Source organism: Erythrolamprus reginae, chromosome 1, assembly GCF_031021105.1.
Source record: "Erythrolamprus reginae isolate rEryReg1 chromosome 1, rEryReg1.hap1, whole genome shotgun sequence".
NCBI classification, from domain to species: Eukaryota; Metazoa; Chordata; class Lepidosauria; order Squamata; family Dipsadidae; genus Erythrolamprus; species Erythrolamprus reginae.
Window position 1 is genome coordinate 121,733,541 of NC_091950.1, and position 25,919 is coordinate 121,759,459.

At 38.6% G+C, this 25,919-nt stretch overlaps 1 protein-coding gene across 2 annotated transcripts in view; it reads left to right on the forward strand.

Annotated features, from left to right (window-relative positions):
• Positions 1-25,239, forward strand: part of SBF2 (SET binding factor 2) — a 264,683-nt gene extending 239,444 nt beyond the window's left edge. For both annotated transcript variants that reach the window (XM_070763308.1, XM_070763319.1), the window contains 9 exons: positions 1,138-1,239; positions 3,576-3,761; positions 7,938-8,064; positions 11,050-11,177; positions 12,313-12,546; positions 14,786-14,890; positions 19,661-19,851; positions 23,191-23,278; positions 24,998-25,239. In XM_070763308.1, the coding sequence (XP_070619409.1) occupies positions 1,138-1,239; positions 3,576-3,761; positions 7,938-8,064; positions 11,050-11,177; positions 12,313-12,546; positions 14,786-14,890; positions 19,661-19,851; positions 23,191-23,278; positions 24,998-25,165 (1,329 nt within the window). In that variant the 3' untranslated portion in view covers positions 25,166-25,239. The remainder of the gene's footprint in view (positions 1-1,137; positions 1,240-3,575; positions 3,762-7,937; positions 8,065-11,049; positions 11,178-12,312; positions 12,547-14,785; positions 14,891-19,660; positions 19,852-23,190; positions 23,279-24,997) is intronic.
• Positions 25,240-25,919: the final 680 nt, after the last annotated feature.

A 25,919-nucleotide genomic window follows, 5' to 3' on the forward strand; every position in this document is an offset into this window, starting at 1 on the left:
GAGGGAAAACCAAGGCTATTTCGATTCTGGGGGAAAAATATCATTCACCATTTTTTCTGCATTAAATAAAATCTGTATTTCTATGGAAACAAATAAACATCCATCATTGAATATTTATATAATGGCAAAATGAGACACTCATTTAATTATAATCAGCCATAAAAATGTTGCATTTGGCTATAATAATTTAAATCTATTCTTGAAGTCAATTTCCATTTTCTGTTTTTAACAAAAGAAATTCAGTTTAAGAAACTATACCATAGATTGATTCCATAGTAAGTGTCTCATCACTATATTATTGGCTAAGTCAGGTACATGGCACAGGTATATTGAACCTAAATAGAGTTTCTTTCTTGATAATGATTAAATATTTTAAGGTGGTCTATCCAATGTAGATTATAAGATAATTAGCCACTCATTTATTTTTTAATAATTTACAGGAGATTGACAATGCAATGAATTGTATTGTAGAGTTTAATCCCTAGAATCTCTATAATTGTATTATGGTTTGTAACAGGAGTTTTTGTAAAATACATAATATGCTACAATATAATCTGAGAGCCAATTGAGCTTTAAAAATTTATGACTGAATTATATATCAAAAAAGAACAGCTACCTGGCTAATTCTGGTTGCTCTCAGAAAAACTAAGAAGTGCCAAATCTGGTTAATACTTAAATGAAGACCATCAGAAAATTGAAGTTGTAAAACTAGACTTGGAAGATTTTTTTAAAAAATCCTGAAAGAAGGCATTGATCAACCATTTGTATATTATTGCCATGAAAACAATGTAAATGTGCCCATTAAATCTTCAGTCTTAAGCCAAACTTTAAATAAAGCATCCATATTATTTAGTTCTGTAAGCATTTTCATTTAATTGGGGGAAAAAATGTTCCCTCTGTAGTTAAGAGGCCTTGACATACTGATTCAGATATGGATCTAAATGAGGGGGGAAATCACACCGTACTTAATTTTTCATTTTGTTCTTTTTGTTTTCAACTTTATAATCTATTAGTTCGATAATACTTGATTCAAACTGAGTATCTAATATTTTAATAGTTTTAATAAAACAGATTATATTAGTCATTGTATAAACTATCATTCATGTTATTAACCTGTTTTCTTTATGTTTTGTATAGCTTCACAGAATAATACAGTTTAGTATTGTCATATCAGAGCTACTTGAAAATGGTTCTTCAGTTTTAGTTTGTCTGGAAGATGGCTGGGACATCACAGTGCAGGTCAGTTATTATGACCTGCATGTATAGCAGGCAAAGTGAGAGAGATTGGAGTATATTTGGACAGGGGATGTAATATGAAGGAGAAGTTAATAAAAATCCATTTTGCTGCTGCAGAGAAAAACTTTCCATTATCAAAGGGAATCAGTCCCCTCTAGTGGGACTGAGTTAGCTTGATAAAAATGTTTTATGTTTAAAGCTCAATTATATCCTAAAATCATTCTGAGAATGCACAAAACAGAAAGTAATGCATTTCATTTGATACCCAATCATTCAAAATAACATCCTGTGAATACTTGCCTAGAGAATTTTAGCTTAATCTCTAAAATTCATTGCTCCTCTTCACAGACTGAAGTACAATTTCCACAGTTGTTTTAAATAGGATGTAATTTAAATAGGCCCAGAAAAAAAGCAATCTTTCTTATACCTTCTTATCTGCAAATATTCTTTGCATATAATTCTATTAAAGATGATTTTCTGATGAACAATTGGAAGTAAGAAATTGTTACCCTGTGGAACAAATGAACAAAATTAACATGATTGCACTATTTTCAAATATAAGTTTAAAATTTGTTTCATCTTTAAATTGAAAGTTTCCAAATTTACATAAAAATTATGTCTATATTGTAATTCAGCCCTGGATTAACCATTAAGCAAAAGAAGCATATGCCTAGGACACCAAAAGAAAGAGGGCACCACAAAAGATTTTCCTGCAGTTACTATAGTAGATCCTGTAGATCTATACTAGTCTCCCTTCCTTTTCACTATCAGCCAAAATATGTTGCACACACACACATACATGTATGGTAACTGATTACAGTTTAAAAGTTTTATCAGAAGGTGTTATAACATTTCTCATGATGTGAGAGTTTGGGACTATGCTTAGCAATAGAAATAGCACTTAGACTTATACTCTGCTTCATAGTGCTTTACAGCCCTCTTTAAGCTATTTACAGAGTCAGCATATTGCCCCCAACAATTTGGGTCCTCATGTTACCCACCTTGGAAAAATGCAAGGCTGAGTCAACCTTGAGCCTCATGAGATTCAATCTGCCAAATTGCTGGCAACCAGTGATCAGTAGAAGTAGCCTGCAATACTGCATTCTATCTACTGTGCCACTGCTGCTTTAGATGCTTAGGGCATCTATTGGGGTTAATCACTATAAATAATGTACTGCAGTTGAGTAGTTCAACTATCACAAAAGTAGATAGTACATTTACATTTATATCTAAACAGAAAAGCCTCATCCTATTGGTAGATAGAAATAAATGTGTACAGTGGTACCTCTACTTAAGAGCTTAATTCCTTCCGTGACCAGGTTCTTAAGTAGAAATGTTTGTAAGTAGAAGCAATTTATCCCATAGGAATCAATGTAAAAGCAAATAATGCATGCAACACCATTAGGAAAGAAATAAAAGCTCGGAATTTGGGTGGGAGGAAGAGGAGGAGGAGGACAGTCACTGCCGAATGAAGAAGGTGAGGTGAGGGGAATGAAAAAAATCCGAAACTTTAAGGCTTAAAAAAAAAAAAAGAGGAACTCTGAGGCCGCGAGGAGGAGCATGCACCTCCCATACACCCAGCGCAGGCGAGGGGGGGAACCTCCCACTCCTTTGACCGAAAGGCGGCTGCTGCTGCTACCTGCTTCCTCTTCCTTCCCATGCTGAAGGACTCCTCTCTCCTCTCACTCACTTGGTTTGTAGCTGGCACCTTTCCTTCATTGTGATGACTCCTTGGCTGAAGCCGAGTTGATCCGGCCGGGGTGAAGTTCCCCCTTTTGCCTTTCCCCGTCCAGACGCCCCGGGAGGCAACCTTGCGCCGGATGTATGAGAGGCAGCACGAGGGAGTCATCACAGCGAAGTGGTTTATTCCCTCTCCAAGCGCCCAGAGAAAGGAAAACATTCTGTTCGCTCTGGGCTGCCCAGAGCAAAGGGAGCATTTCTTTTCTCTGGGCGCTGGCAGAGGTTTATTCCCTCTCCAAGCACCCAGAGAAAAGAAAATGCTTTGTTCGCTCTGGACTGCCAAAGCCTCCTTAAGCGCCTCTGAAAGGCTCCTCTGGCAGCCCAGAAAAGCCTGAGATGGCTGGGATTAAAGGGGGAATGGCAGGAAACTGGCTGGGCCTTCGTGCTGCTCTCAAATTTCCTGGGAAATTTTTCCGGGCTCGGGTTCTTAAGTAGAAAATAATTCTTAAGAAGAGGCAAAAAAATCTTGAACTATCTTGAATCTTTTCTTATCTAGAAAAGTTCTTAAGTAGAGGCGTTCTTAAGTAAAGGTACCACTGTGTTTGCTTGTGTATATAAAAGCATTCAAATTAACATAGGAGTATCATTTTGTGGCCTAGGTGGTGTCTCTTGTGCAATTACTCAGTGACCCATTCTATCGAACACTTGAAGGATTCAGAATGCTAATAGAAAAAGAATGGTTATCTTTTGGTCATAAGTTCAGCCAGCGCAGTAACTTAACTCTTAATTGTCAAGGAAGTGGATTTGCACCCATTTTTCTGCAGTTCTTGGATTGTGTACACCAGGTAAGCCTAAATAAATGAGCATATTTATGTACATAGTAGATATGTGTTTGTTTATAAAAATCATAACCTGCGTTTTAATTGTTTATAATACAGAAATTGAGAGCCAGTTTAATGTTGCAGTTAAGAGGTAAGGCTAGGAACTGGGAGATTATTACTTCCACATTAGGCACAAGCCAGCTGGGTGACCCTGAGTTAGTTACTTTCTGTCGTTAGAAGAGAATATTTGTAGCTCAGGCTTGAACTGTGGGTTCTAGCACTAGCATACTTTGGTAATAAAATATGTGCAAGAAAACCACTAAACTCAAAGAGTAGCAAAGACCTTTTAGTCATTTTCTCTCAGCCTTAGGAAGAAGTCAGTGGCAAATCTATAAATTCTTGCCCCCCAAAACCCTGCAGACCAGGTAATCTCCAAGAATCAAACATGATTGAACAGAAGAAATTCCCTGTGTCTCGGTGTATAATCATGCTAGCCACCTGATTATGGAAATGTCTTCAGACAATCTTGGCTCCTTTGGCTAAAAAACAGAGAAGATAATTCTTTATTGGCCAAAATGTGATTGGACACCCAAGGAATTTGTCTCCAGCGCATAAGATCTCAGTATACCTACAAGCTACAAGAGATGATCTTAATCATGAAATATAATCAGCAAAAATCATTAGATACAACACTCAGTCTTAGGATACTAAATATAAATCATAATAGGATTCTAAATAAAAGCAATCAAAATGAATTGGGAGATTCAAACAACAAAGTTATAGTCAGCACAAACATTCGAGCAAGGTTACCTTTTCTGGGCCTGGTGCTTTTCCAGACTTTTGTCTATAAAATAGACCTTGCACATCTTTTTCTGTGGTCACCAGAGAGATGGAGTCAGTTGTAGGAGACTTGGTTATTGTTGGTGTATCGGAGATGGAGAGGGTAGCAATAGTTGACAGTGGTTTCCTCTCAAACATACAATAAAATTCAGTCAGTCATCTGCCAGTTGTTGGTTTAAGTTGTCAGATATGAGCACTGCTCCCCAGATTCAGACCCAACTGGACAAGGGGAAACCTTTACCTTTTAATTGACTTCAGCAGTTATGAAAATGAAGTTATAACCACTATATATTTTCCCAATCTTGTATTTCTTAGCAAGTGGACACGTCCTCATCCTAAATTTTGGCTTATAGAACAGTTTGGTGAAAATAATATTTGTTTTATCTTCTCCATATCATTTTCAAGCAATTTAAATCCCTCTCTCTCCTTCAAACATTTCAATGAGTCATTAATTTGGAAGGGTAGCTTAATGTGAGAATAGATAACATCAGTGTAGGTTTTATGAATACATCACATTGGTGTCTAAAAAAATATTTCATGTCAACACAAAGAAAAACGACTGTTGGATTAGTCAGTTCAATATATTTCTAATGTGGGCCATGCAGATGCTTTATAAGTCAGTTAATTGACACAATGGCAATAGCAGTCTATTGCAGATCAGACCTAGAATATGAAAAGCCTATATTGTATAAATAAAGTTATTTTCTGTGAAGATTTTTTCTAATCTTGTCAGTTTCCATAATTTTGCTGAAATAAAAGCTTTTTGCTCTGCAAGTCGTACTTCTATTGAACGTTATTTTTTGGAACAAATATCCTTTATTTCTTCATGTTCTTGAAGTTGCAAAAATACATATTTGGAAATCTAATTTTAGATTTGACTAATTTTAGATATGCAGTATAAATTCATAAGAGTTCTACATTCAAACAACTAAGAGCAATAACTGAAGATGAATCTTTTTATGTGGTTATCTTTTTATGTCCCTATTTAGCCTAGAGAGTTCATAGGAAGTTGTGATGCTTAAATTAGAAATGCATCATCTCTTAAATAGCCATTGTTTATGCCAATATCTCCAGGTGTCAAGTGAATTATTAATGTGAATCGTTATTTCACAATAGCAACATCTGGTAGATTATCCAGTTGTTTCTAGGAAGACAACTTTAGTGATAATAATGTCATATTCTCTCTCTCTCTCTCTTTTTCTTACAGTTCTAATGATTGCTTAATCTTGTGGGAATAATACTATTTACATAAAATCATTATAAAAATAGACATCATTTCTTCAACTATTCTCCCTTTCATTTTCCAAACACCAAAATAGAGAACATAGGTTATAAGTATTGTTTTGTTCACTATGTGTATATTTTGTAGGTAAGGGAGGAAGACTGGTAAAGTTCAAAGAATGCTGCAAAATTTTATTTTTCCCATTACATTTGCATCACCAAATACACACTAACCCTAGAATTTCTGCATAATCTACATTTTGTTCTAAAAGAAATGAGGCAACCATATTGCTATATCTATAAACAGAGCAGAATTCTGCTACTTTTTTCTTTGCTCTGTTATTGGGGGAGCACATAGATAGCACAATCCCTCTCTGAATATTTAATCTTGATCTGATCTGACCTTTGTCAGATGAACTCTATTATAAAAGTGAATATAGCATTCTTCTGTGTAGAGCCAAGGAAATGTATGTTCTATTGCAGAGCAAATTCTGAGGGTGCGGGAAGGTGGGAGAGAGAGAGAGAATACTCTATATACAGTAGTGTTCCACTTCATTATGGGTTCTGTGGACCAGGATATTTCAGTAATCCTTTTTCCTTGGTCTTAGAAACTCTTTTGATTGCTTGTTCACTAATAACAGGTTAAATTATGTGTAAGTTATGTGTTATATGCAAAAACTCAGTGCCTACAATGTTCTGAATTGATTAAAGGGCATGATAAGAACTACTCTGTGGAGGATGTTAATATCTATTTATTTATTTATTTACACTGCTTAAATGTCACTATATCTACATGCCTCATAGCAGGTTTACAATGAAATAATATAAAACTTATACAAATACAAAATACAAATCAAAATTATGGAATGAGAAACTGAATCAGTATATATACACACACACATAGGAAAACCACTCACACATTAATCACAAAATCTCCAGACCATAAAACCTACAAAGTTGAAATTTGCCATGTATATTCCTCTTGCATTCTAGGTACTCATTAAGAAAAGATTTTTTAAATTGACCATCGGAGCATGAGTATTTCTTGCATTATTATTAACAAGCTCTGATGCTAAAGAGTTCTACTACCCCCTCTCCCCCTGAAAAGAAATCTGATCCAAATGCAAAACACAAGCAGAGGAGTTTCACTTTTGCTTTTGCTTTCAAAAGCAAAAGTGAAAGCAGCTTTACTACAGAACAGTTGAGCTAAGCCACGCACAGACTGCTTCTTGTCTCCTTCTTGCTCACACAGCAAATACTGTTTGAGTTTCCAAATACCCTTCAACTCTCTCACACACTAACAGGATGCTAGCCAGATGAATACCAATGGATGCTGGTATGCAGAGACAGATCCCCCCCCCCCTTATTTTCCTCCTTAGTTCAAACAAATCTTTCCTTCTACTGTAACACCAGTTAAAGGGATAAGAGGCCAAAAATGCAGGAAAAGATTTACAGATGGGATTAGAAAAACACAAGTAAGGGAAGCTGCCTGTTTCTACCATGGCCAGTTCTATGTGGCATGCTCCAGAGTCAGTTCACCTGACAGCCTGGTCATCCTGCAGCCAGACAGCAAAACCAGGAATGCTGTTTACAGAGAGGTCCTGAGCAATTCATCTGAGGGACAAATTGAAAGTCTATGCTATGCAAACAATGTCTTCATCTGTAACAGAAACTTGGTTTATCATCTCTAACAAAATAATACAAATTAACTACTCATTAATTTTCAAGCTTTAAGTGTCAATTTATCAAGCCCCATCACATAGTTTCGTAGCAAAGCACAGGTATTTAGCAAGCACATCTATAAAATCATGAAATGAAATGAAAATAAAGCAAAGATTAGTGTTAATTTCATTGAACCTGGACAACCCAAACAGCAAAAGCTCTTTGAAAAAAATTAATCTTGACATCTTTATAAAGCAATGCAGGAGTGAGTAACAAAATAGATGTCCATAGCCATAGAAAAGTCTGTATCTGTACCTCCTACTATCTCTATGTGGGAAACAAAAAACAACTCTATTTTAATCTTGCTGTTAAAAAAGATAACTAAGATCGAAAAAAAGATGAAACAATATAATTTGCTGACTTTGCCTTTGGTAATAAGTTAGCTATGACCATTGTTTCTATTTTTATGAATTTCAGATTCACAGCCAGTATCCAACAGAGTTTGAATTCAATCAGTATTACTTGAAGTTCTTAGCATTTCATTACGTTTCCAATCGATTTAAAACATTCCTGCTGGACTCAGACTATGAAAGACTGGAACATGGTATGGATCCCAAGTTGACCAGCGTTAATCTGGCTGCTATTTTAATATTTTTAAAGCTTTTTCTCAGAAATGGATTGAAACAATATCACTGACATCTGTTTTGTATTGAATAATCATAGAATAATAGAGTTGGACGGAACCTTGGAGGTCTTCTAGTCCAATTGATAGAGGAGATGTGTATATTTATTTTGTGGATTTGGTGATTGCCCATTTCACTCACAGAGAAACTCTGAGTGGTGTGTAGCTTTAAAAAAAATGTTATCTGTCATTAACCCATCTTTCAAAATTCTATCAGTACTTTCAGAAATTGAAAATGTATCATTTAATAGTTCCTAGCAATTCATTACTATTTCATTACAATGACAGATATGAAGTCTTACAAACTGGCATGTACCATTATCTATCTATTTATTTATTTATTTATTTATTTATTATAATAAGCAATGAGGCAAATTGGGAATCTGGGATGAACAAAGGAAAATGGCTGGTTTGTATGTTACAGAGGGCTGGTGAACAAAGACGATAGCAGAAAATGTTGAGGGATTTCCCGATAGTGTTGGAACTCTGAGCAATTTGATAGCAGCAGTGCTGATTTGCTCAGACAGCCCTGCAGAGAGCAGATTTCTTGATGTGTAACAATTATTTCAAGTGCAAATTAGCTGTGTCCCCAAAATATGTATGTTCTCTCTCTTAGTCAAAGGTAATTTTGAAAATTACCATCATTTCAGGAAGCATAGTTTGACAACAGAAAAAGTATACATATACAGTTATGCCTCGTCTTACGAACGCCTCTTCATATGAACTTTTCGAGATACGAACCCGGTGTTTAAGATTTGTTTGCCTCTATTTTCACCTTACGAACCCAAGCCCGGATGGCTGGGCTCTCTTACTGCACGTGCGCTCTCTTACTGTCGCAGGGATCCCCCTGCCTTGTGACTGCCACCGCCGGGATTTCCCATTTGCTTGCCGCCCCTCCTGGGATTCCCCGCCTCCTTTTGCTTGCACCTGCAGTCCCAAGGCGGGGAACGCCGGAGCTGCCCCATTTCCCTGCCACTTTCCCCTCTAGCCCTCCGCTTTCTCTGCTCACCGCAGCCGCCCCATCCCACTGCCAAAATCCCCCCCTAGCCTACCCCTTCCTTTGCCCCATCTGGCTGCCAATATCACCCCCCCCAAAAGCTTCCTACGCCACCCCAAATTGCTCCCAATATCACCCCCGAAAAGCTTCCTGCACCGCCCCAAATCACTTCAAAAATCACCCCTCCAAAAGCTTCCTACGCCGCCCCAAATTGCTCCCAAAATCACCCCTCCATAAGCTTCCTACGCTGCCCCAAATCGCTTCCAAAGTCTTCCAAAATCACCTCTCCTTTCAAAATACCTCGTTTCTCCTTGCTTACTTTCTTCACTTCATTTGCCTTCCTTAGGACCTTGATTTGGGGTGGCATAGTATTTTCCTCGTTTCTCCTTGCTGCCTTTCTTCACTCCATTTGCCTTCGTTAGGACCTCGATTTGGGGTTGCATAGGAAGCGTTTGAAGGGGTGATTTTGGAGTGATTTGGGGCAACGTAGGAAGCTTTTGGAGGGGTGATTTTTGGAGTGATTTGGGGCAATGTAGGATTTTTGGAGTGATTTGGGCGGCATAGGAAGCTTTTGGAGAGGTGATTTTGGGAGCGATTTGGGGTGGCGTAAGAAGCTTTTGGAGAGATGATATTGGGAGAGATTTGGGGTGGCGTAGGAAGTGTCTGGAGGGGTGATTTTGGGAGCGATTTGGGGCAGAGTTAGCCTTCGCTAGGACCTCCATTCCTCGCTTCTCCTCGCTGTCTGTCTCACTCCGTTAGCCTTCACTTTGTCTGCCCGCCGCTTTTTTTTAAGCCTTAAAGTTTGGATTTTCCTAATGGGTTTGCACGCATTATTTGTTTTTACATTGATTCCTATGGGAAACATTGTTTCATCTTACGAACTTTTCTACTTATAAACCTCATCACGGAACAAATTAAGTTTGTAAGACGAGGTATCACTGTACTACATCTGTATTTTGCACAGTCAAATCATGACCAATTTATAGTTAATAAAATAGCCATTCTTAAAAGTAAATATTTTAGCAATATATTTTCATTCTTTGCTCTTGCACTTTTTATAGCTGGGTATCTAAGTCAAATCACTTATACAATAAGATTAATCTATAAAAACGCAGTTAGAGACACTATTAGATAGTAAAAATCTAAAGATGTTTTCATCCTTTTCACAGATAATTGGTTAAGCATATCTAAGTATACATAGGACATATTTGAGCAAATATTTAAATTTAAATCTGTCCTAAATATTTAAAAAGCTATTCTATGATTTTTCTTTTAGAATAAAAAGATTTTTTTCCTTCAATAAAATAGCATAAAAGTCATTGGAATATTCTATAAAAATATTACATTGGAACCAAGCAACTACCATAATTAAAATCTATCCCAGCATAATTTCTGTGGAGGACAGCAGAGCTGTGTAACTTTCATACACTGGGTTCTGCCATTTCTCTAAAAAAATTTTTATTTTACCATTTTTATTGCACATGGTTCTTGGAGTAGTCAATAAATTATTATTGAATCATATTGTGTTTTGATTTTAAAACATGGAACTCTTGCGATAATTTCTATTATTTTGCTTTTTTTAAAACTCTTCCTAAATTCCCAATCCATATAGCTTCTAGTCAATATTTTTGCCACTAGTTCTCTTAATTTTAATTTGTAATCTCCTTGACAAAATTCTAGTATCTAGAAAATTCTAGTTAGCCCTTAGCCCTTTGTGTTTACCTACTATTTGTCACTTATAAAATCCTTCTTGTGCTGAGAGCCACAAATATATTTTCAGGCACATTCTGGATTTGTCTTTATTCCACATTCTTAATATGGCACATCTAACTTAAATATTGTACAACAGTTATTCATACCATCCAAATCTAAGGTTGTGTCCTAATTACATTACATTTTATCATTTTAAGGAACATTGTTTGAAGATAAAGGAGAAAAACATGGTAGAAAGGGAATTTGCATTTGGGACTGCATTGACAAGATACACAAAAGGAATCCAGTTTTCTTCAATTATCTCTACATGCCAGTTGAAACAGAGGTACGTATACAGCTGACATATTCAGTCTTTTTGTTCTAATACCTAATAAATACAGATTACCATTAGTGTAATTAACATTTATTCAATGGGTTAATTGCCCAGTTTTCAAATGATTACCATGCTGTCTAGACGGTTGTTTTTCAGACTCAGGGATCTAAAGACTATAGCCAATGAGTCTAGTTAATGTGCATTTTTACGGGGCTTATTATTATTTTAAGGATGTTGCGATTTGGCAGATAGGAGGAATTTTGTTGATATGTAATTGCTGTGATAGTCTTATCACTTAGATAAGTGATAATTATAAAAGCAAATGTATTTATTTTTTAAGGGTGAACTCAAGTGTTGCAAAGTACCCTTGGTTCACAAAGACAGCTTGTTAATTGTCCATAGTCAAACATGTCTGGCTATTTTGATTTGGGGAGAACTACATTTGAGTTTTCTTTCCTTCAAGGTTTTTTTTTTAACCACTGACTTTGAAAATCCACTTGTCTTCAATTTTTACTTCAAAGACTATACCCAACATGTCTGTGTAATACTTATGTGATTGCAGTTTATTGAGGTATCATTCTTTAAAGCTAGCTAAGCATTTAACAGGGCTACCTGGGATACACATTTTCAGATGGTGGTGCCTATTGTAATCTAAATTACATGCTATGCGATGGTGCTGTTGAATGTTGACATACTTTGAAATAAAGGCAATGATTGCCCCACATTTTTTATATTACTTAATTGCAAGGAACCAAAATATTTGCAAAAGTTAGATTTTTTGGTATGCTGTATTTTAATAACTTTTCTAAATTCACAAGTTTCATAATTATTTTAATATGGAACTGACACTAACTTGATATATTCTAGGCATACAGAATTTAAAGGAGAAGGAAACAGGGAGGATTCCTAGAGTTAGAACTGAATTGGGAAACAATTTACCTACTTCCTACAGGAGGAAACGGAAATAAAATAGAATTGCTTTCTACAATTAAATACTTTATTATTGTCATTGTAGGTATATACACAGTATACCCATACAACGAAATTCACATAATGCCTAAAGACCAGACCCAACATACATAACAATATCATTAGGGAAGAAGGGTCAGATCATGTTTATCAGCTACAAGAGTTCTTTTTTATACAGGTATTAAAACCAAATGTCAGCATTTCCTGCCTTAAGAAATGGGATTACTACACAGAAGAGACTTTAGCCACAGGCCCAAGTTATGACTGGACTATGATTAGTGCAAAGTGTAGTCCATTGGATGAAACAGATCAGATGGATATGTCACCTTCCCACAACAAGAGAAAAATTGTCTGGCCATGCTATGATAACCTGGCTAAAGTGCAGCCTGATGCCATCACCAACTTATTTAGTGTAAGTATAACTGTTGAATTTATTTATTTATTTATTTTATTTTATTTTATTTATTTATTTATTTATTTATTTAATTTATTGGATTTGTATGCCGCCCCTCTCTGTGGACTCGTGATATTCATGTAGCTTCATCTTTTTAAAAAATTATTAGTTTTCAATGTTTTTAATTTAATAAAAGAGCAAACAAAGAAAATGTAGAGGGAGAAAAAGAATCAGTTTTTTAAGTAATTTTTAAAATTTCACAGGAAATGCTGTGAAGTGGCATTTTTCCTGAATAACAGCTGACTAAATCTCTTTTCTGTATAGATTTTCTAGTAAAATATGCCATCATTATTATGCCATTCCCCTTCCCACCACATAACTAATAATTTAGTATGTTCATTATTCAAGAATTTGCTGGAACATCTTTCAATTAATTGTGAAGTACTTACTTTGGTATTTTGTGACTTGGAGTTTTTCTTGGCATCCACAGAAACTTCCTGGCTTTGTTAAAATGATGAAAGCAGCTCCATGACTTTTGGCATGCATATGGTGTGACATGACAATGCATATACAAAATAGGCTAGACTTAAACAGAGCAATGCTGCTTTCGCAGCATGAAGGCTTTGGAAAAGATTCAGATATTGTGATCTCTGTATCAGTCTACAGAGAACAGAATTATGCAGTCATTGGCTTTCCCTATAATACTCTTTGGAAGTAAAGTTGGGTTTGAAGAAACATAATAGAGAACTATTGGTGTTGGAGAAGACTCTCGAGAAATCTAAGAATTGCTAAGAAAGCAAATAAATCATAAATTGACCAGCTTAAATTATCACATTATGCAATGATCTACCTATCTTGAGAATGTGTCATACTGGGAAAGGTGGAATAAAGATGACCAGCAGCAAGGTAGATGCACTTAATTACAACAGTGGTAGATGTACCTTTAGAAACTTTGAAAAGCGAGCTGAACACAGATTATCCTGGAAAAAACATTTGGTGGCTGCTACACATCAATATTGACTTGATAATTCCTTAAAAATCTTAAAATTGGGTCAATAATGTACAACTAATATAATAATAACACAGGTCCCATTTAGAACTCTTTAAGAATAAATTGAAGACTTGGAGATTAGCCTTTATATCAGGGGTGTAAAATATAAACATGACATGAAAAATACTGTTGTTCTGATTCTTAAATAATTTGGGCTATCCAATCTAAACTGCCAAAATCCATAGGACCAATAGATGACAGAAAACAATTAGGGCAGGCTGGTGGAAATATGTGTGTGTGGGGGGGGTGTTGTAGTCATGGGCTAGTACAGGGGTGGGCAATTAATTTTGCCATGGGGACGCATGAGAAATTGGGATGGTTTTAGAGGGCTGGACTAACATAATTAACTCAGTTCTACCCAATACTGTAAAGACCCAGACCCTGGCCTGACCTAAACACCCAGACCCACTCTACAGACCCCTAATTGTTTTATTTACGGCAACACGATGCATCACAGTCACTGCGCTGAAGTGTTTGTGTGGTTTCTGTGCTCGGCCGTTCTCGGTAGGAGGTTGGGGTCCGCTCCAGTGCGAGGATGAAAGAGCTCACCGCCTCTGCTGGGACTCCTCCGGTTCCTGCTTTCCTCATGATTCATCAGGAAAGCAGGAACCGGAAGAGTCCTGGCAGACGCGGTGAGCTCTTTCATCCTCGCACTGGAGTGGACCCCAATCTCCGCGGACCAGTCACAGATAGTGGGCGGGCTATCTAATGATATTTGTAAGTGAAGAGTACTGTGCATCTTCAACAAATCCTGGGTGATTGAAGAATGCTGATATTGATGAAGAATTATTAATAATGATGATGCTGAAGCAGATTACCTGACCACTTAAGAAAAAAATGTTTCTCTCTTATTCGTTTTATTTCATTTATAGCTTATTCATAGGAAATAGCTCTAATACGAGGCAGTAAGGGAATTCAAATTCCCATTTTAAAAGTAGAAATAAATTACACTTTGGCAAACACATTAAATAAGTCTGTCATGTTTCCGTTTTATTATAATTTAGTACTGCTTCTTTCAAAAAAAAAGTGATAAATTTTAATCTTGGCAACGTAAACTCTTGTGGTCACAGCATTGGACTTGAACTGTGTAAGTATTTTTAAAAATACTTCAGTCCTTATCATCATTTTCAACTGTAGCAAGAGGTTGTAGCTCCTGTGTTTGAAGGAACAACAGAAAGATTTAATCTTATGGAAGCTTGTTTTTAGGAAATTGAAAGACTGGAGAACAAATTAAACCACAGCCCAGAAAGGTGGCAGTCGCTATGGGAAAGAATCAAAATAAATACGAAAGAAGATTCAGGGAAAGACAATGTAAGTATTTTAACAAGAATCTTCAAACTTTCAGCAAGGGCTAAAAATAATTGCCTCAAAATACCACACATATATATCACTATTATTGGCAATATGGCAATGTATAAATTTTAAACTCTTAACATGGATGTCACTGGATTCACATTTTATGCTGAAATGGAATAATGATTTATTATTGCCAGATAATGCACCTGGCACCTACATTCCACTCCCCAACAGTGTCCATCTTAATTATTTAAGAATTTAGTTAGTTTTCTAAAAACTAAATGATATGTGGTATATAGTTAGTGGATGATACAATAAATCCAGGTTAAACCGTAAAACATAGTTTTGACCTAGACTTATACAAATGTTGATGGCTTCAAAGGCTGCCTTCAGTACAAGGACTTGGCACATTGTGAGGACCCTTGGAGAGTAGAGTAATGCAAGGACGTTTGCAGTGAGAAAGGATAAGTAGCACTCCTTGAAGAGTATGGAGAGCTGCAACAAAAAGAAACATGGAGGAAAAATTAATGAACAACATTTCCTCTTACATAAGTCTGATTCCAAAGCATTATGAACTTAGAATTTAGAATAACTTTGTCACTTTGAATGTACACTAATCGGTATATATTAAAATAAAATTTCTTTGCATATAGTTCTCAAATGGTCACTACCTCCAATATATGCTACATAAACATGACAAAATACTTACAGGACTGCCTTCTGCCAACCCCAGTGACCGGTCAGGTCCCACAGAGTCAGCCTTCTCCGGTCCTATCAACTAGACAATGTCGTTTGGCAGGGCCTAGGGGAAGAGCCTTCTCGGGGGGGGGGGGCTCTGGAACCAGCTCACCCCAGATATTCATACTGCCTCCACCCTCCTCTCATTCCACAAAAACATGAAGACCTATTTGTGCCAACAAGCTTGGGGCCACTACATAATTAGCCCCTGGCCGATGAATGGAATGCATGCTTTATCGTATGAATGGGAGTGATTGATTTTTAACAAATTTGTGTTTTAGACTAGTTAATTTATATTTATTTTATTTTATTTATTTTATTTTATTTATTGGATTTGTATGCCGGCCCTCTCCGTGGGCTTGGATTTAGGATATTGTTACTGTTTTTTATATGTTGTAAGCCACCCCGAGTCCTCAGAGAGGGGCGGCATATCAATCAGTCAATCAAACAAATGAATAGAATAGAATAGAATAGAATAAATGGCACCTGAGTTGCACACTGAGGAGGATGACTTGGTGCCAGAGACGTAGATTCAGACAGGGCCTTCAGAACCACCAGAAGCTCCCATTGGTGAAGAGAGGAGGAGCCCATTCTCAATGCACAGGCACACAGAGCTACCAAAAGGCAGGAATGGTTTCTCAGGAGGAGGTTTCCTTGGGAGTAAAGCTTGGGGCTAATTGGTCAGTCCCCAGCCTATTTAAAAGAAGGAAACAATTTGCAGGAAACAACATTCATTCATATTCCTTCGTGTCTCTACTCCAGAAACATCTGATCAGCTCTTTTTCATTCTTTTGGCATTTTTCCTGCAAATTGCTTCTGGGCATTTTGCCAACCACCATAAGATCACTGTTATCTGTTCAAGTCTGTTTACACAGAATTAAGTTATTATTTCATGGTCTCATGCTGTTAATTCAACTGAACAGCCAATGTTCAGAAAAGACTGCTTTAAACTGTATTTTTGTTTGATGACTACTACGAAACCTCATTAGTAGTCCTTAATTAGTAAAATAAGATTTGTATAGACTTTGTGTGTGCTGCGTTCCTTGTGGTCTGTAGCTGGGGCAGAACAGTCCTTATCACTCTCTATACAGACTTTCTATCTGAGGTACTGCTATCACCAAACCAAACTGATAGTTTGTTAAAATGCTTCCAATAGTGCCAAGATAGAAGGAGAAAGATGTGCTGATAATGAAAAGGAAGGGAGATTAGTATAGATCTATTTCGAGGTTGTTTCCTCTCATCAGCTAACCATACCCTCACTGGGATTTGAACCTGCAACCTCTTAACCTCTAGGCCACAGGATCTCATCCTTTCAGCTTTGTACCAGGGAAGTATTATATGTTTTTTTCTGTCAAATCACCCTGGCATACCCAAATATGGGAGGAGCTTAATGCTTCCTTTTGCCTCTCAGCCCAACCCAGGGCCATATCCAAGGCAGTTAATTTTTCATAGCCGACAAACTATACTCTGTATGTGTAACATACTTTTGCGGAATTGAAAATGAAGGGAGACTAGTATAGATCTATTTCGAGGTTATTTCTTCTCATCAGCTAGCCATACACTTACTGGTATTTGAACCTGGGCAGCCTGCCTATAAGGCAGTAGCCACAGGCTCTCCTCCTGTATCCTTAGAGGTTAAAGCTACTGCCTTGCAGGCAGGCTGCCCAGGTTCAAATCCCAGTGAGGGTATGGCTAGTTGATGAGAGCTAAATAGCTTGAAATAGATCTATACTAGTCTCCCTTCATTATCAGCAAAAATATGTTACATACATACATACATACATACATACATACATACATACATACATACATAATAAAAGGAACAATAATAAAGTATTATTATTATTGCATTTCAATCACCATCCCTATGCAGATCTTTTTCTTCTTTACCTTTAATTTATCCAGATTCCTAGGTATGGGATAAATAACTTTCATGCAGGCTAGCCATGCTCACTCAATTATACTACCATTTTCTTGAACATTAATAGCAATAGTGCTTATTTCATTACTTTTTTCATTACTTATTTCATTACTTTTGATGTATCGTTAAATATAAGTTTCTAAAATCCTCCTTCCGCCGTACCTTACTTCAATTTCATATCAAGTAACTACACTTCTTTTTGTTTAAAATCCATTCATTTGCAGGAAGTTCCTTATTTAGCCCTGTTCGCCTACTTCCAAAATAAAGTGGACTTTATCCCCATCAAAACAGCTCTCCATTTTCTAACCTTCTTTTAATTTTAATTTTTTCTTCCACATTCTTTGCATCTATGTTTTCCCCAATACACACAATCTTTTATTTTTGCTGTAATTGTGGTCTTACTTGCTCTTTTCCTCACTCATGTCATTGTTCTTTCCAGCATTCTTTTTCATGCTTCCATGCACATAGTTCCCCATTTCTTGTGGGTTTTTTTAACCTAATTCTTTTGATTCTATTTCAAGCCTTTTTTCAAGGTTCCACTCTTGACATACTGTAACCAAATTACGATCTGTCCCACATTACATCACTCAAGCATCCTTTACTAAATCTTTTATTTGTTCATCTTAAACAATCAAATCAGTCATGCTTTTTGATGAATTCCCTTTCAATGTGTAATCATTCATTTTTGCTTAAATCAGAAAACAAAGAGATCTCTATGTAAGCAGATATCGGAATGCCCTGCACTTGCTCAGAATGTTGCAAAAATGGACACGTTTTCCTAAAACTCATCCTTGGCTTTTCCATTAGCACCATTCACTGGAGCACAACATGCAGTTAGCACCAACATGTGACTTCCTGCTTTCATATGCATTCCCAGCAGTTTAAATAGATCACAAATTCATACTTGCTGACATAAATGTTAACCATTCATTCATAATTAGACCTACATCTCTGTTCCCCAGGATGTATTCACTGATTTGCTTCTTAAGATCTGTTGAGCCGTTTTTCGCTGTTCCCAGGTTCAGGAGTCCGGAGGCGTCAGTGGGGCCTTTGTATATGCACGGGGGGGCAGCATGGGGGGGTGTTGTCAGCATGCATGGGAGGGGGCAGCGTGGAATTATGCACAAGCACGGGAGGAGGGCATGGGTGTGGACACACGGCAGTGATGGCCTACCAAAATTTTCACTACCACACTGTGGGCGTGGCTTATGCATTTTGTTTCAACATCTTTCAATGCAAATTGGGTGTCCTGGGGTGGAGCTCCATTTTCACTACCCCACTGTGTTCTCCCCCGTCCGGGCAGTAGCCCACCCCTGATTATCTACTATATAAAGTGTATGTGCACACATACATGCACAGCTCTTCTAAAATTATACACATTCAACCTCATTTACTACAATAGGAAAAACATAACCAGAGCCCAGAAGGGAAAAAAAGAAAAAAAAAATCAAAATTTTGCTACCATTACTGTGTACCTGACCGAAATTTTCCTACTGCTACTGCGTACCCGTAGGAGCTCACCACTGGCACACGCTAGCATGCATGTATACACCCTTTTGGCATGCAAGCAGAGAGGGTTCACCATTACTGGTATATAGCAAAGATATTTTTATGTTTTAACACTTGTATAAATCACATTGCAATGCTCTAGCTAATCAAAGCTACAGTAATTACTAGAAATGAGAAATTTGCAGCCAAAAATACATTTGCCATAACATTGAATATGTTTTAAACTATTTTTATAAATCCTTTCAAGTATCTTTTTATTAGAAACTTTATGTGCCAGCTGTAGTACTATTTTTCTATTGCAAGAAATAGAGCATAGCAATTCATTTCTGTAGAGCAGAGGTCTTCAAACTTGGCAACTTTAAGACTTGTGGCCTTCAACTCCCAGGATTCTCCGAGAAGCATAGCCAGCGTAGAGAATTCTGGGAGTTGAAGTCCACAAGACTGAAAGTTGCCAAGTTTGGGGACCCCTGCTGTAGAGTTTAATTCAACCCTTGGATTTCTGTCACAAGGCTAGGAGATTTAAGCAGTCACTGAAAAAGAGGTAAAGTATCTCTGGATTTTTGGCTAACTCGCGACATTTTTTTCAAACCCGCACCATGTCATATTATCTTTTAAAGCATCGAAGACATCCTTCTGGCTCTTCAGCAATATCTGTGAACCTACACTCTTGTCAGAAGAGGTCTATATTGCATCTGCCAGACAGTGGCTTAGGTGAAGAACGAAACAGCAACATTTCATCTTCCAATGGTGTGGAAAGGACAGTAACAACACTGTACAATCAGTTCACTTCAAAACATGATGAAAATAGGTAATATGAGCTATCAGTTTATGATACAAGCCCGTCTTCCTTAAAACATTTGCAAAATTGTTATATTTGCTTATTTTCATTCTGTTTCAAATGACTCACAAAATATCCTTTATTAAAATTAGTTTTTTTCAATTACAACTTAATCTAGTTATTTATAAAACATATGTGTTATAGTGAAAAATAGTGCCTTGCAGATGGATTGGCCTTTGGCTGTGTTGGCTAAGAAGTCTGAGGATACATAAGGATACAAGTTAATTAATAGAAGGAAGTATTACAAGACACTACTGTTCCAAAAATATTCAATGTTCCACAGATGTATTTAAAACAATATGTTATGATGGAATCTCAAAATTTAATGAACCTTAAGTGTTTAATCAATCTTCATCATATTCACAGCTTTGGTCTAGACCAGGGGTGTCAAACTCAAGGCCTGGGGGCCGGATCTAGCCCATGAGGTACTTAGATCTGGCCCATGGGTCTGTCCTGGAAACTACAAAGTGGGAGTGGGAGGCCCTGTTCTTCAGTGGTTCTCCTCCTACCTCTCCGGTCGGTCGCAGTCGGTGTTAGTGGGGGGTCAGAGGTCGACCTCTAGGTTTCTCCCTTGTGGGGTGCCTCAGGGGTCGGTCCTCTCCCCCCTGCTATTTAATATCTACATGAAACTGCTGGGTGAGATCATCCAAGGGCATGGGGTGAGATATCATCAATATGCGGATGATACCCAGTTGTACATCTCCACCCCATGCCCAGTCAACGAAGCGGTGGAAGTGATGTGCCGGTGGCTGGAGGCTGTTGGGGACTGGATGGGTGTCAACAAACTCAACCTCAACCCAGACAAGACGGAGTGGCTGTGGGTATTGCCTCCCAAGGACAATTCCATCTGTCCGTCCATTACCCTAGGGGGGGAACTATTGCCCCCCTCAGAGAGGGTGCGCAACTTGGGCGTCCTCGATCCACAGCTGACATTGGAACATCATCTTTCGGCTGTGGCGAGGAGGGCGTTTGCCCAGGTTCGTCTGGTGCACCACTTGCGGCCCTATTTGGACAGGGAGTTATTGCTCACAGTCACTCATGCCCTTATCATCTCGAGGTTCGATTACTGCAACACTCTCTACATGGGGCTACCTTTGAAAAGTGTTCAAAAACTCCAGATCGTGCAGAACACGGCCGCGAGAGCCATCGTAGGGCTTCCCAGATTCGCCCACGTATCTACAACACTCCGTAGCCTGTATTGGCTGCCGATCAGTTTCCGGTCACAATTCAAAGTGTTGGTCATGACCTTTAAAGCCCTACATGGCATTGGACCAGAGTACCTCCGGAACCGCCTGCTACCGCACGAATCCCAGCGGCCGATAAGGTCCCACAGAGTTGGCCTTCTCCGGGTCCCGTCAACTAAAAAATGTCGTCTGGCGGGCCCCAGGGGAAGACCCTTCTCTGTGGCGGCTCGGCCCTCTGGAATCAACTCCCCCCGGAGATTAGAACTGCTCCCACCCTCCTTGTCTTCCGTAAACTACTTAAGACCCACCTATACCGCCAGGCATGGGGGATTTGAGACACCTTTCCCCCAGGCTTATTATAATTTATGTTTGGTATGTATGTGCTGTTTGGTTTTTAATTATGATAGGGTTTTTAGGGTTTTTTTTAATATTAGATTTGTGCCAGTATAATATTGTTTTTATCGTTGTTGTGAGCCGCCCCGAGTCTTCGGAAAGGGGCGGCATACAAATCTAATAAATTATTAATTATTATTATTATTACAAAGGCTACAAACTACACACCCACAATGCTCTGCCAGTGAAAATGGAGCTTGGGAGGGCCATGCACAGCCTGCTTGGGCTCCGTTTTTGGCCACGACAGCCTATGTTTGGACAAAAAAACCCTCTCTTCCTCCCTTTCGCCCTATTTCTCCCCTATCTCTTTCTTTCCCTCTCTCTCCATCACTCTTTCTTTCTTCCTTCCTTCCTCTCTTTTTTGCTTTCTCTCGCCCTCCTTCCCTCCTTCTTTCTCGCTTTCTCTCTCTTGCATTCTTTCTCTCTCTCTTTCTGTGTCTCTTGCTATCTCTTTTATTTTTTCTTTCTCTCTCCCTTGCTTTCTCTCTCCCTTGCTTTCTCTCTCTCGCTTTCCTTCTCTCTTCCTCTTTCTCTCTTGCTTTCTCTCTAACCCTCCTTTTTCTCTCTCTCTCTTTCTCTCTCGTGCACCACGCCGGCAACATAGAGAGAAAGAGAGAGCGGAGAGAGAGTGGAGGGCGGCTTGTCAGTCCGCGGCCCCCTGGATCAGCGGCCCTGCATGGCCCCAGCGCAAACTCCGCCGTTGCCTTCACCTCCGCCTAAGAGGCAGCAGCCACATCCAACCCTTTGCCCTCCCAGGTGTCTATGGCGCTCAGCGCCCGGCCACGCACCGCCTCCGCCTCCCGGTACCCCGCCCGACTTCTACCTGCAGGAACGGGTGGTGGGGCGCCACGAAGGGCGGTACTTGGAGGCCACCATGGCACCGTTGTCATCACGGCGCAAAGCCACGCAGTCCCGGATCGCTCGCTTCTCTGGCTAGCAAGCCGGCTGCCTGGGAAAACCGCACGCTTTTTAAACGCGTGCTTTTCAAAGGCGGCGCTTTCCCGGGCAGCCGACTTTGCTGGCCGGAGAAGGGAGCGATTCAGGACTGCGTGGCTTTGCGCCACTTCAAAAATTTCTGCCGGGGGGGGGGTTCCTAATGACTGTGCGGGCGAACGCCCACGCAGCTTAGAAACAACAGTGGCCGGCGCTCTCCTACCGAGCCCCAAAATTTCATTTCCCGTCACCGCCAGGGAAGCTCCAGCCAGGCCGGGCTCGCAGCACACCTGACCATGTCCCGCGGCACACTAGTGTGCCACGGCGCACTGGTTGGGAAACACTGAACTAAGAAAACTTTCTGAGAAGAATTATACCAAGATAAACATAAACAGGTTATCACATTTTGCCAGCTCCTACTAACTTCAGCCAATGTCAGCCTATGTTTGTGGATCATGCACTCACCAAACCTCCATATTGGAGAAGGAGGTTTTTTTTAAACAAAAATATCCCCCAATATCAAAACATCCCCTCAGGAGTCTTGAAATACTTCAAGCTGCTAATGTTTCAAGCTGGTAATATTTTGCACACCACTATAATAAATGAACTAAGTTCAAGCCTATAGCTTGATGTTGAAGTACTGTGAATTAATAGGAAATTTCACTTGCACATTTTGTGGTAATTGCCTTAAATTCTGTCCTATGAATTGAACTGAATTACCGTAATAAATATAATTAATATATGTGGATATTTTTATGATTTTTGTTGCTTAAAATAAGAAAATTTCTTTTTCTTCTAGATCTTTTGAAGGCACCCTTTACAAAAGGGGAGCTTTGCTAAAAGGTTGGAAACCACGTTGGTTTGTGCTAGATGTTACAAAACACCAGGTAAAGTGGTAATAATGGTCTGTAATATATGTGTGTAAGATATGTGTGCAATCTGTGACCTCTCCACTCATTTCAAGTAGAGCCCCAGAAATATCCTTCACACACACACACACACACACACACACAATGTTCTTTGTTCAAAATGTTGCTTCTTTTCTTCATTTATTTAAATGCATATTATTATTGCATTATATTTTACATCATTTTCTTACCAACTACTTTCAAAACCATGTTGAGCTTTAAAACAAACTTGCTTTTAAATATTTCAGATCATTTAGTAGATTCTATGGATTGTGCATGCTTCAAAAATTATTGTAAGAAAGTGCTTCTTGAGTATTTGCATGCTATTTTTTTCTCAAACTACCATGTGAAAAAGGTGCTACTTTATTGCAAAGCGAATTATAAAACTGTTACATTAACATTAGGCATGAATAATGAAATGTTATTTTTTAATACGAATTTTAATTAAACATATATTAAGAAGTTCGTTGCAATGTTGCTTATTTTTAAAATATGAATACGGATTACATTATGCATTTTTTTCATGAGCATCTCGGTTATCCAACATATTTGGATATTTTTTCTTACTATCCTTAAGGATTTGAAGTAATGATGAAAAGATTTAGAATTTTCAGTATTTTGATTAAGGTGTTTTATTAATTAAGTTTCAATAGTTGTAAACTATTTAACGATTCCAAAATTGCTCAGAAACTGTAATCTAGAACCTCCCCTATACATCAGCATGGCTTTTAACTTGTCTTCTCTTCCTCTTTACAGTGGTACCTCGGTACTCGAATGCTTTGGTTCTCGTACATTTCGGATATCGAACAAAATTTTCGGCAAAAATTTGCTTCGGTATCTGAACAAAAATTCGGATACCGAACAGCCACAGAAAATTTTGTTTATTATCCAAAATCAGGGGACGGGGTGAGAAGGAATGGGAGTCGGAATCCGACACACCCATCCTGGCTGCCCACTAAACAGCCTCCCAGTCGTGCTCCAAGCTGTAGGAAGGGGGGGGGGGATGGCTGCAATACCGGCAGTTTCGGGGGGCCTCCTTTCCTCAGTGGTTCGTCTTGTTCCCTTTAAGCAGCTACACCAACTTTCTCCTTCCTGACGGCGGCAGAGGCTTTCCTTCGAGCAGCAGCAGCGCCGGGAACGTCAGCAGCTTCCCTTTCTCATGTCACGTTCTCGGCGCTGCTGCTGCTCGAAGGAAAGCCTCTGCCGCCGTCAGGAAGGAGACAGTTGGTGTAGCTACTTAAAGGGAACAAGACGAACCACTGAGGAAAGGAGCCCCCCCCCCCGAAACTGCTGGTATTGCAGCTGCCCCCATCCTTACTACAGCTTGGAGTGCTTAGACCTCAGATCTTTATCCCATAGGAAATAAAGGAAATAGGGGCTGGAAACTAATTCAACCCATTTCCATTATTTCCTATGGGATAAATTAATTCGGTACTCGACCAAATCGGTTCTCGACCACACTTCTGGAACGAATTGTGGTCAAGAACCGAGGTACCACTGTATTTGCTATGTAATCACTTTTATGCAGAAGTGAATTTTAGGAAATGAAAAATTGTCCACATCTCATTTGAGATTATGGTGAATTGTAGCCACATACAGTTATTCACATGTTCAGTATAACAATGGCAGACTTTTCATATTACTATGCTGGTTGTTTACTTTAACATTTACTGGGGTTTTTTTTCCTTTTCACTCTAGCTAAGATATTATGATTCTATGGAAGACACTTGTTGTAAGGGCCATATTGAGCTTGCAGAAGTAGAAAGTGTAATTCCCGCTTCACCAACTATTGGTGCTCCAAAACATGCTAATGAAAAAGCTTTCTTTGATGTAAGTAGAATGTCTCCAGACTACCATCTGCTTTAAATTAATAACAAAAATCTGTACTCGTAATCTGTGCTCATACTAATCTGTCAGGAATACAATTCCCTAATTTTTCTCAGCCAGATTTAATTACAGTGGATATTTGCAAGATTTTTTCTGGCAGTGGGGGTAAACTGCAGTATTGAATGCAATTGTAATTTGCACATAGAGAATACATCAGTGTAACACACCTCTCCATTGCCGTTATATATGTGGTGCTACATATTTTAAGTAACACTCCCTTTAATGTCATTTGATTTGTGAAAGTCTGTTCCCATGTTCTAGAATAGGAGTTTTGGAAGCTGTCTTACGTGAAATCACATCTTTGTCTATCTGGTTCACTACTGACTGGCAGCAGTTTTGCAGAGTTTTGGATTGATGTCCCTCAGCTCTTCCCAGATTGACTACAGAATTAACCTGGGATTGATCCAACAAAGCACATGCTATGCTACAAAGTTTAGTCCTGCTCTTAATTCGCTAGACCAGTTTTTCTCAACCTTGGCAACTTTAAGATGTGTTGGCTTCAACTTCCAGAATTCCCCCAGCCAGCGTGTATTAGACACTGGCAATAGAATCTGTGCAGAATGCTTTTTACATAAGGACATGGAGAAATAGACACATTTAGCCAGTACTCCATTTCTACCAATAGAAGAGAGTAGAATGGGTCAGGATTGAACGATGGGGTCTTTGGTGCTCTCTGTGGTTCTTTTCATGCAGCCATTCCATTACCTGACTAGGTAACATCTTCAGTGCTAGA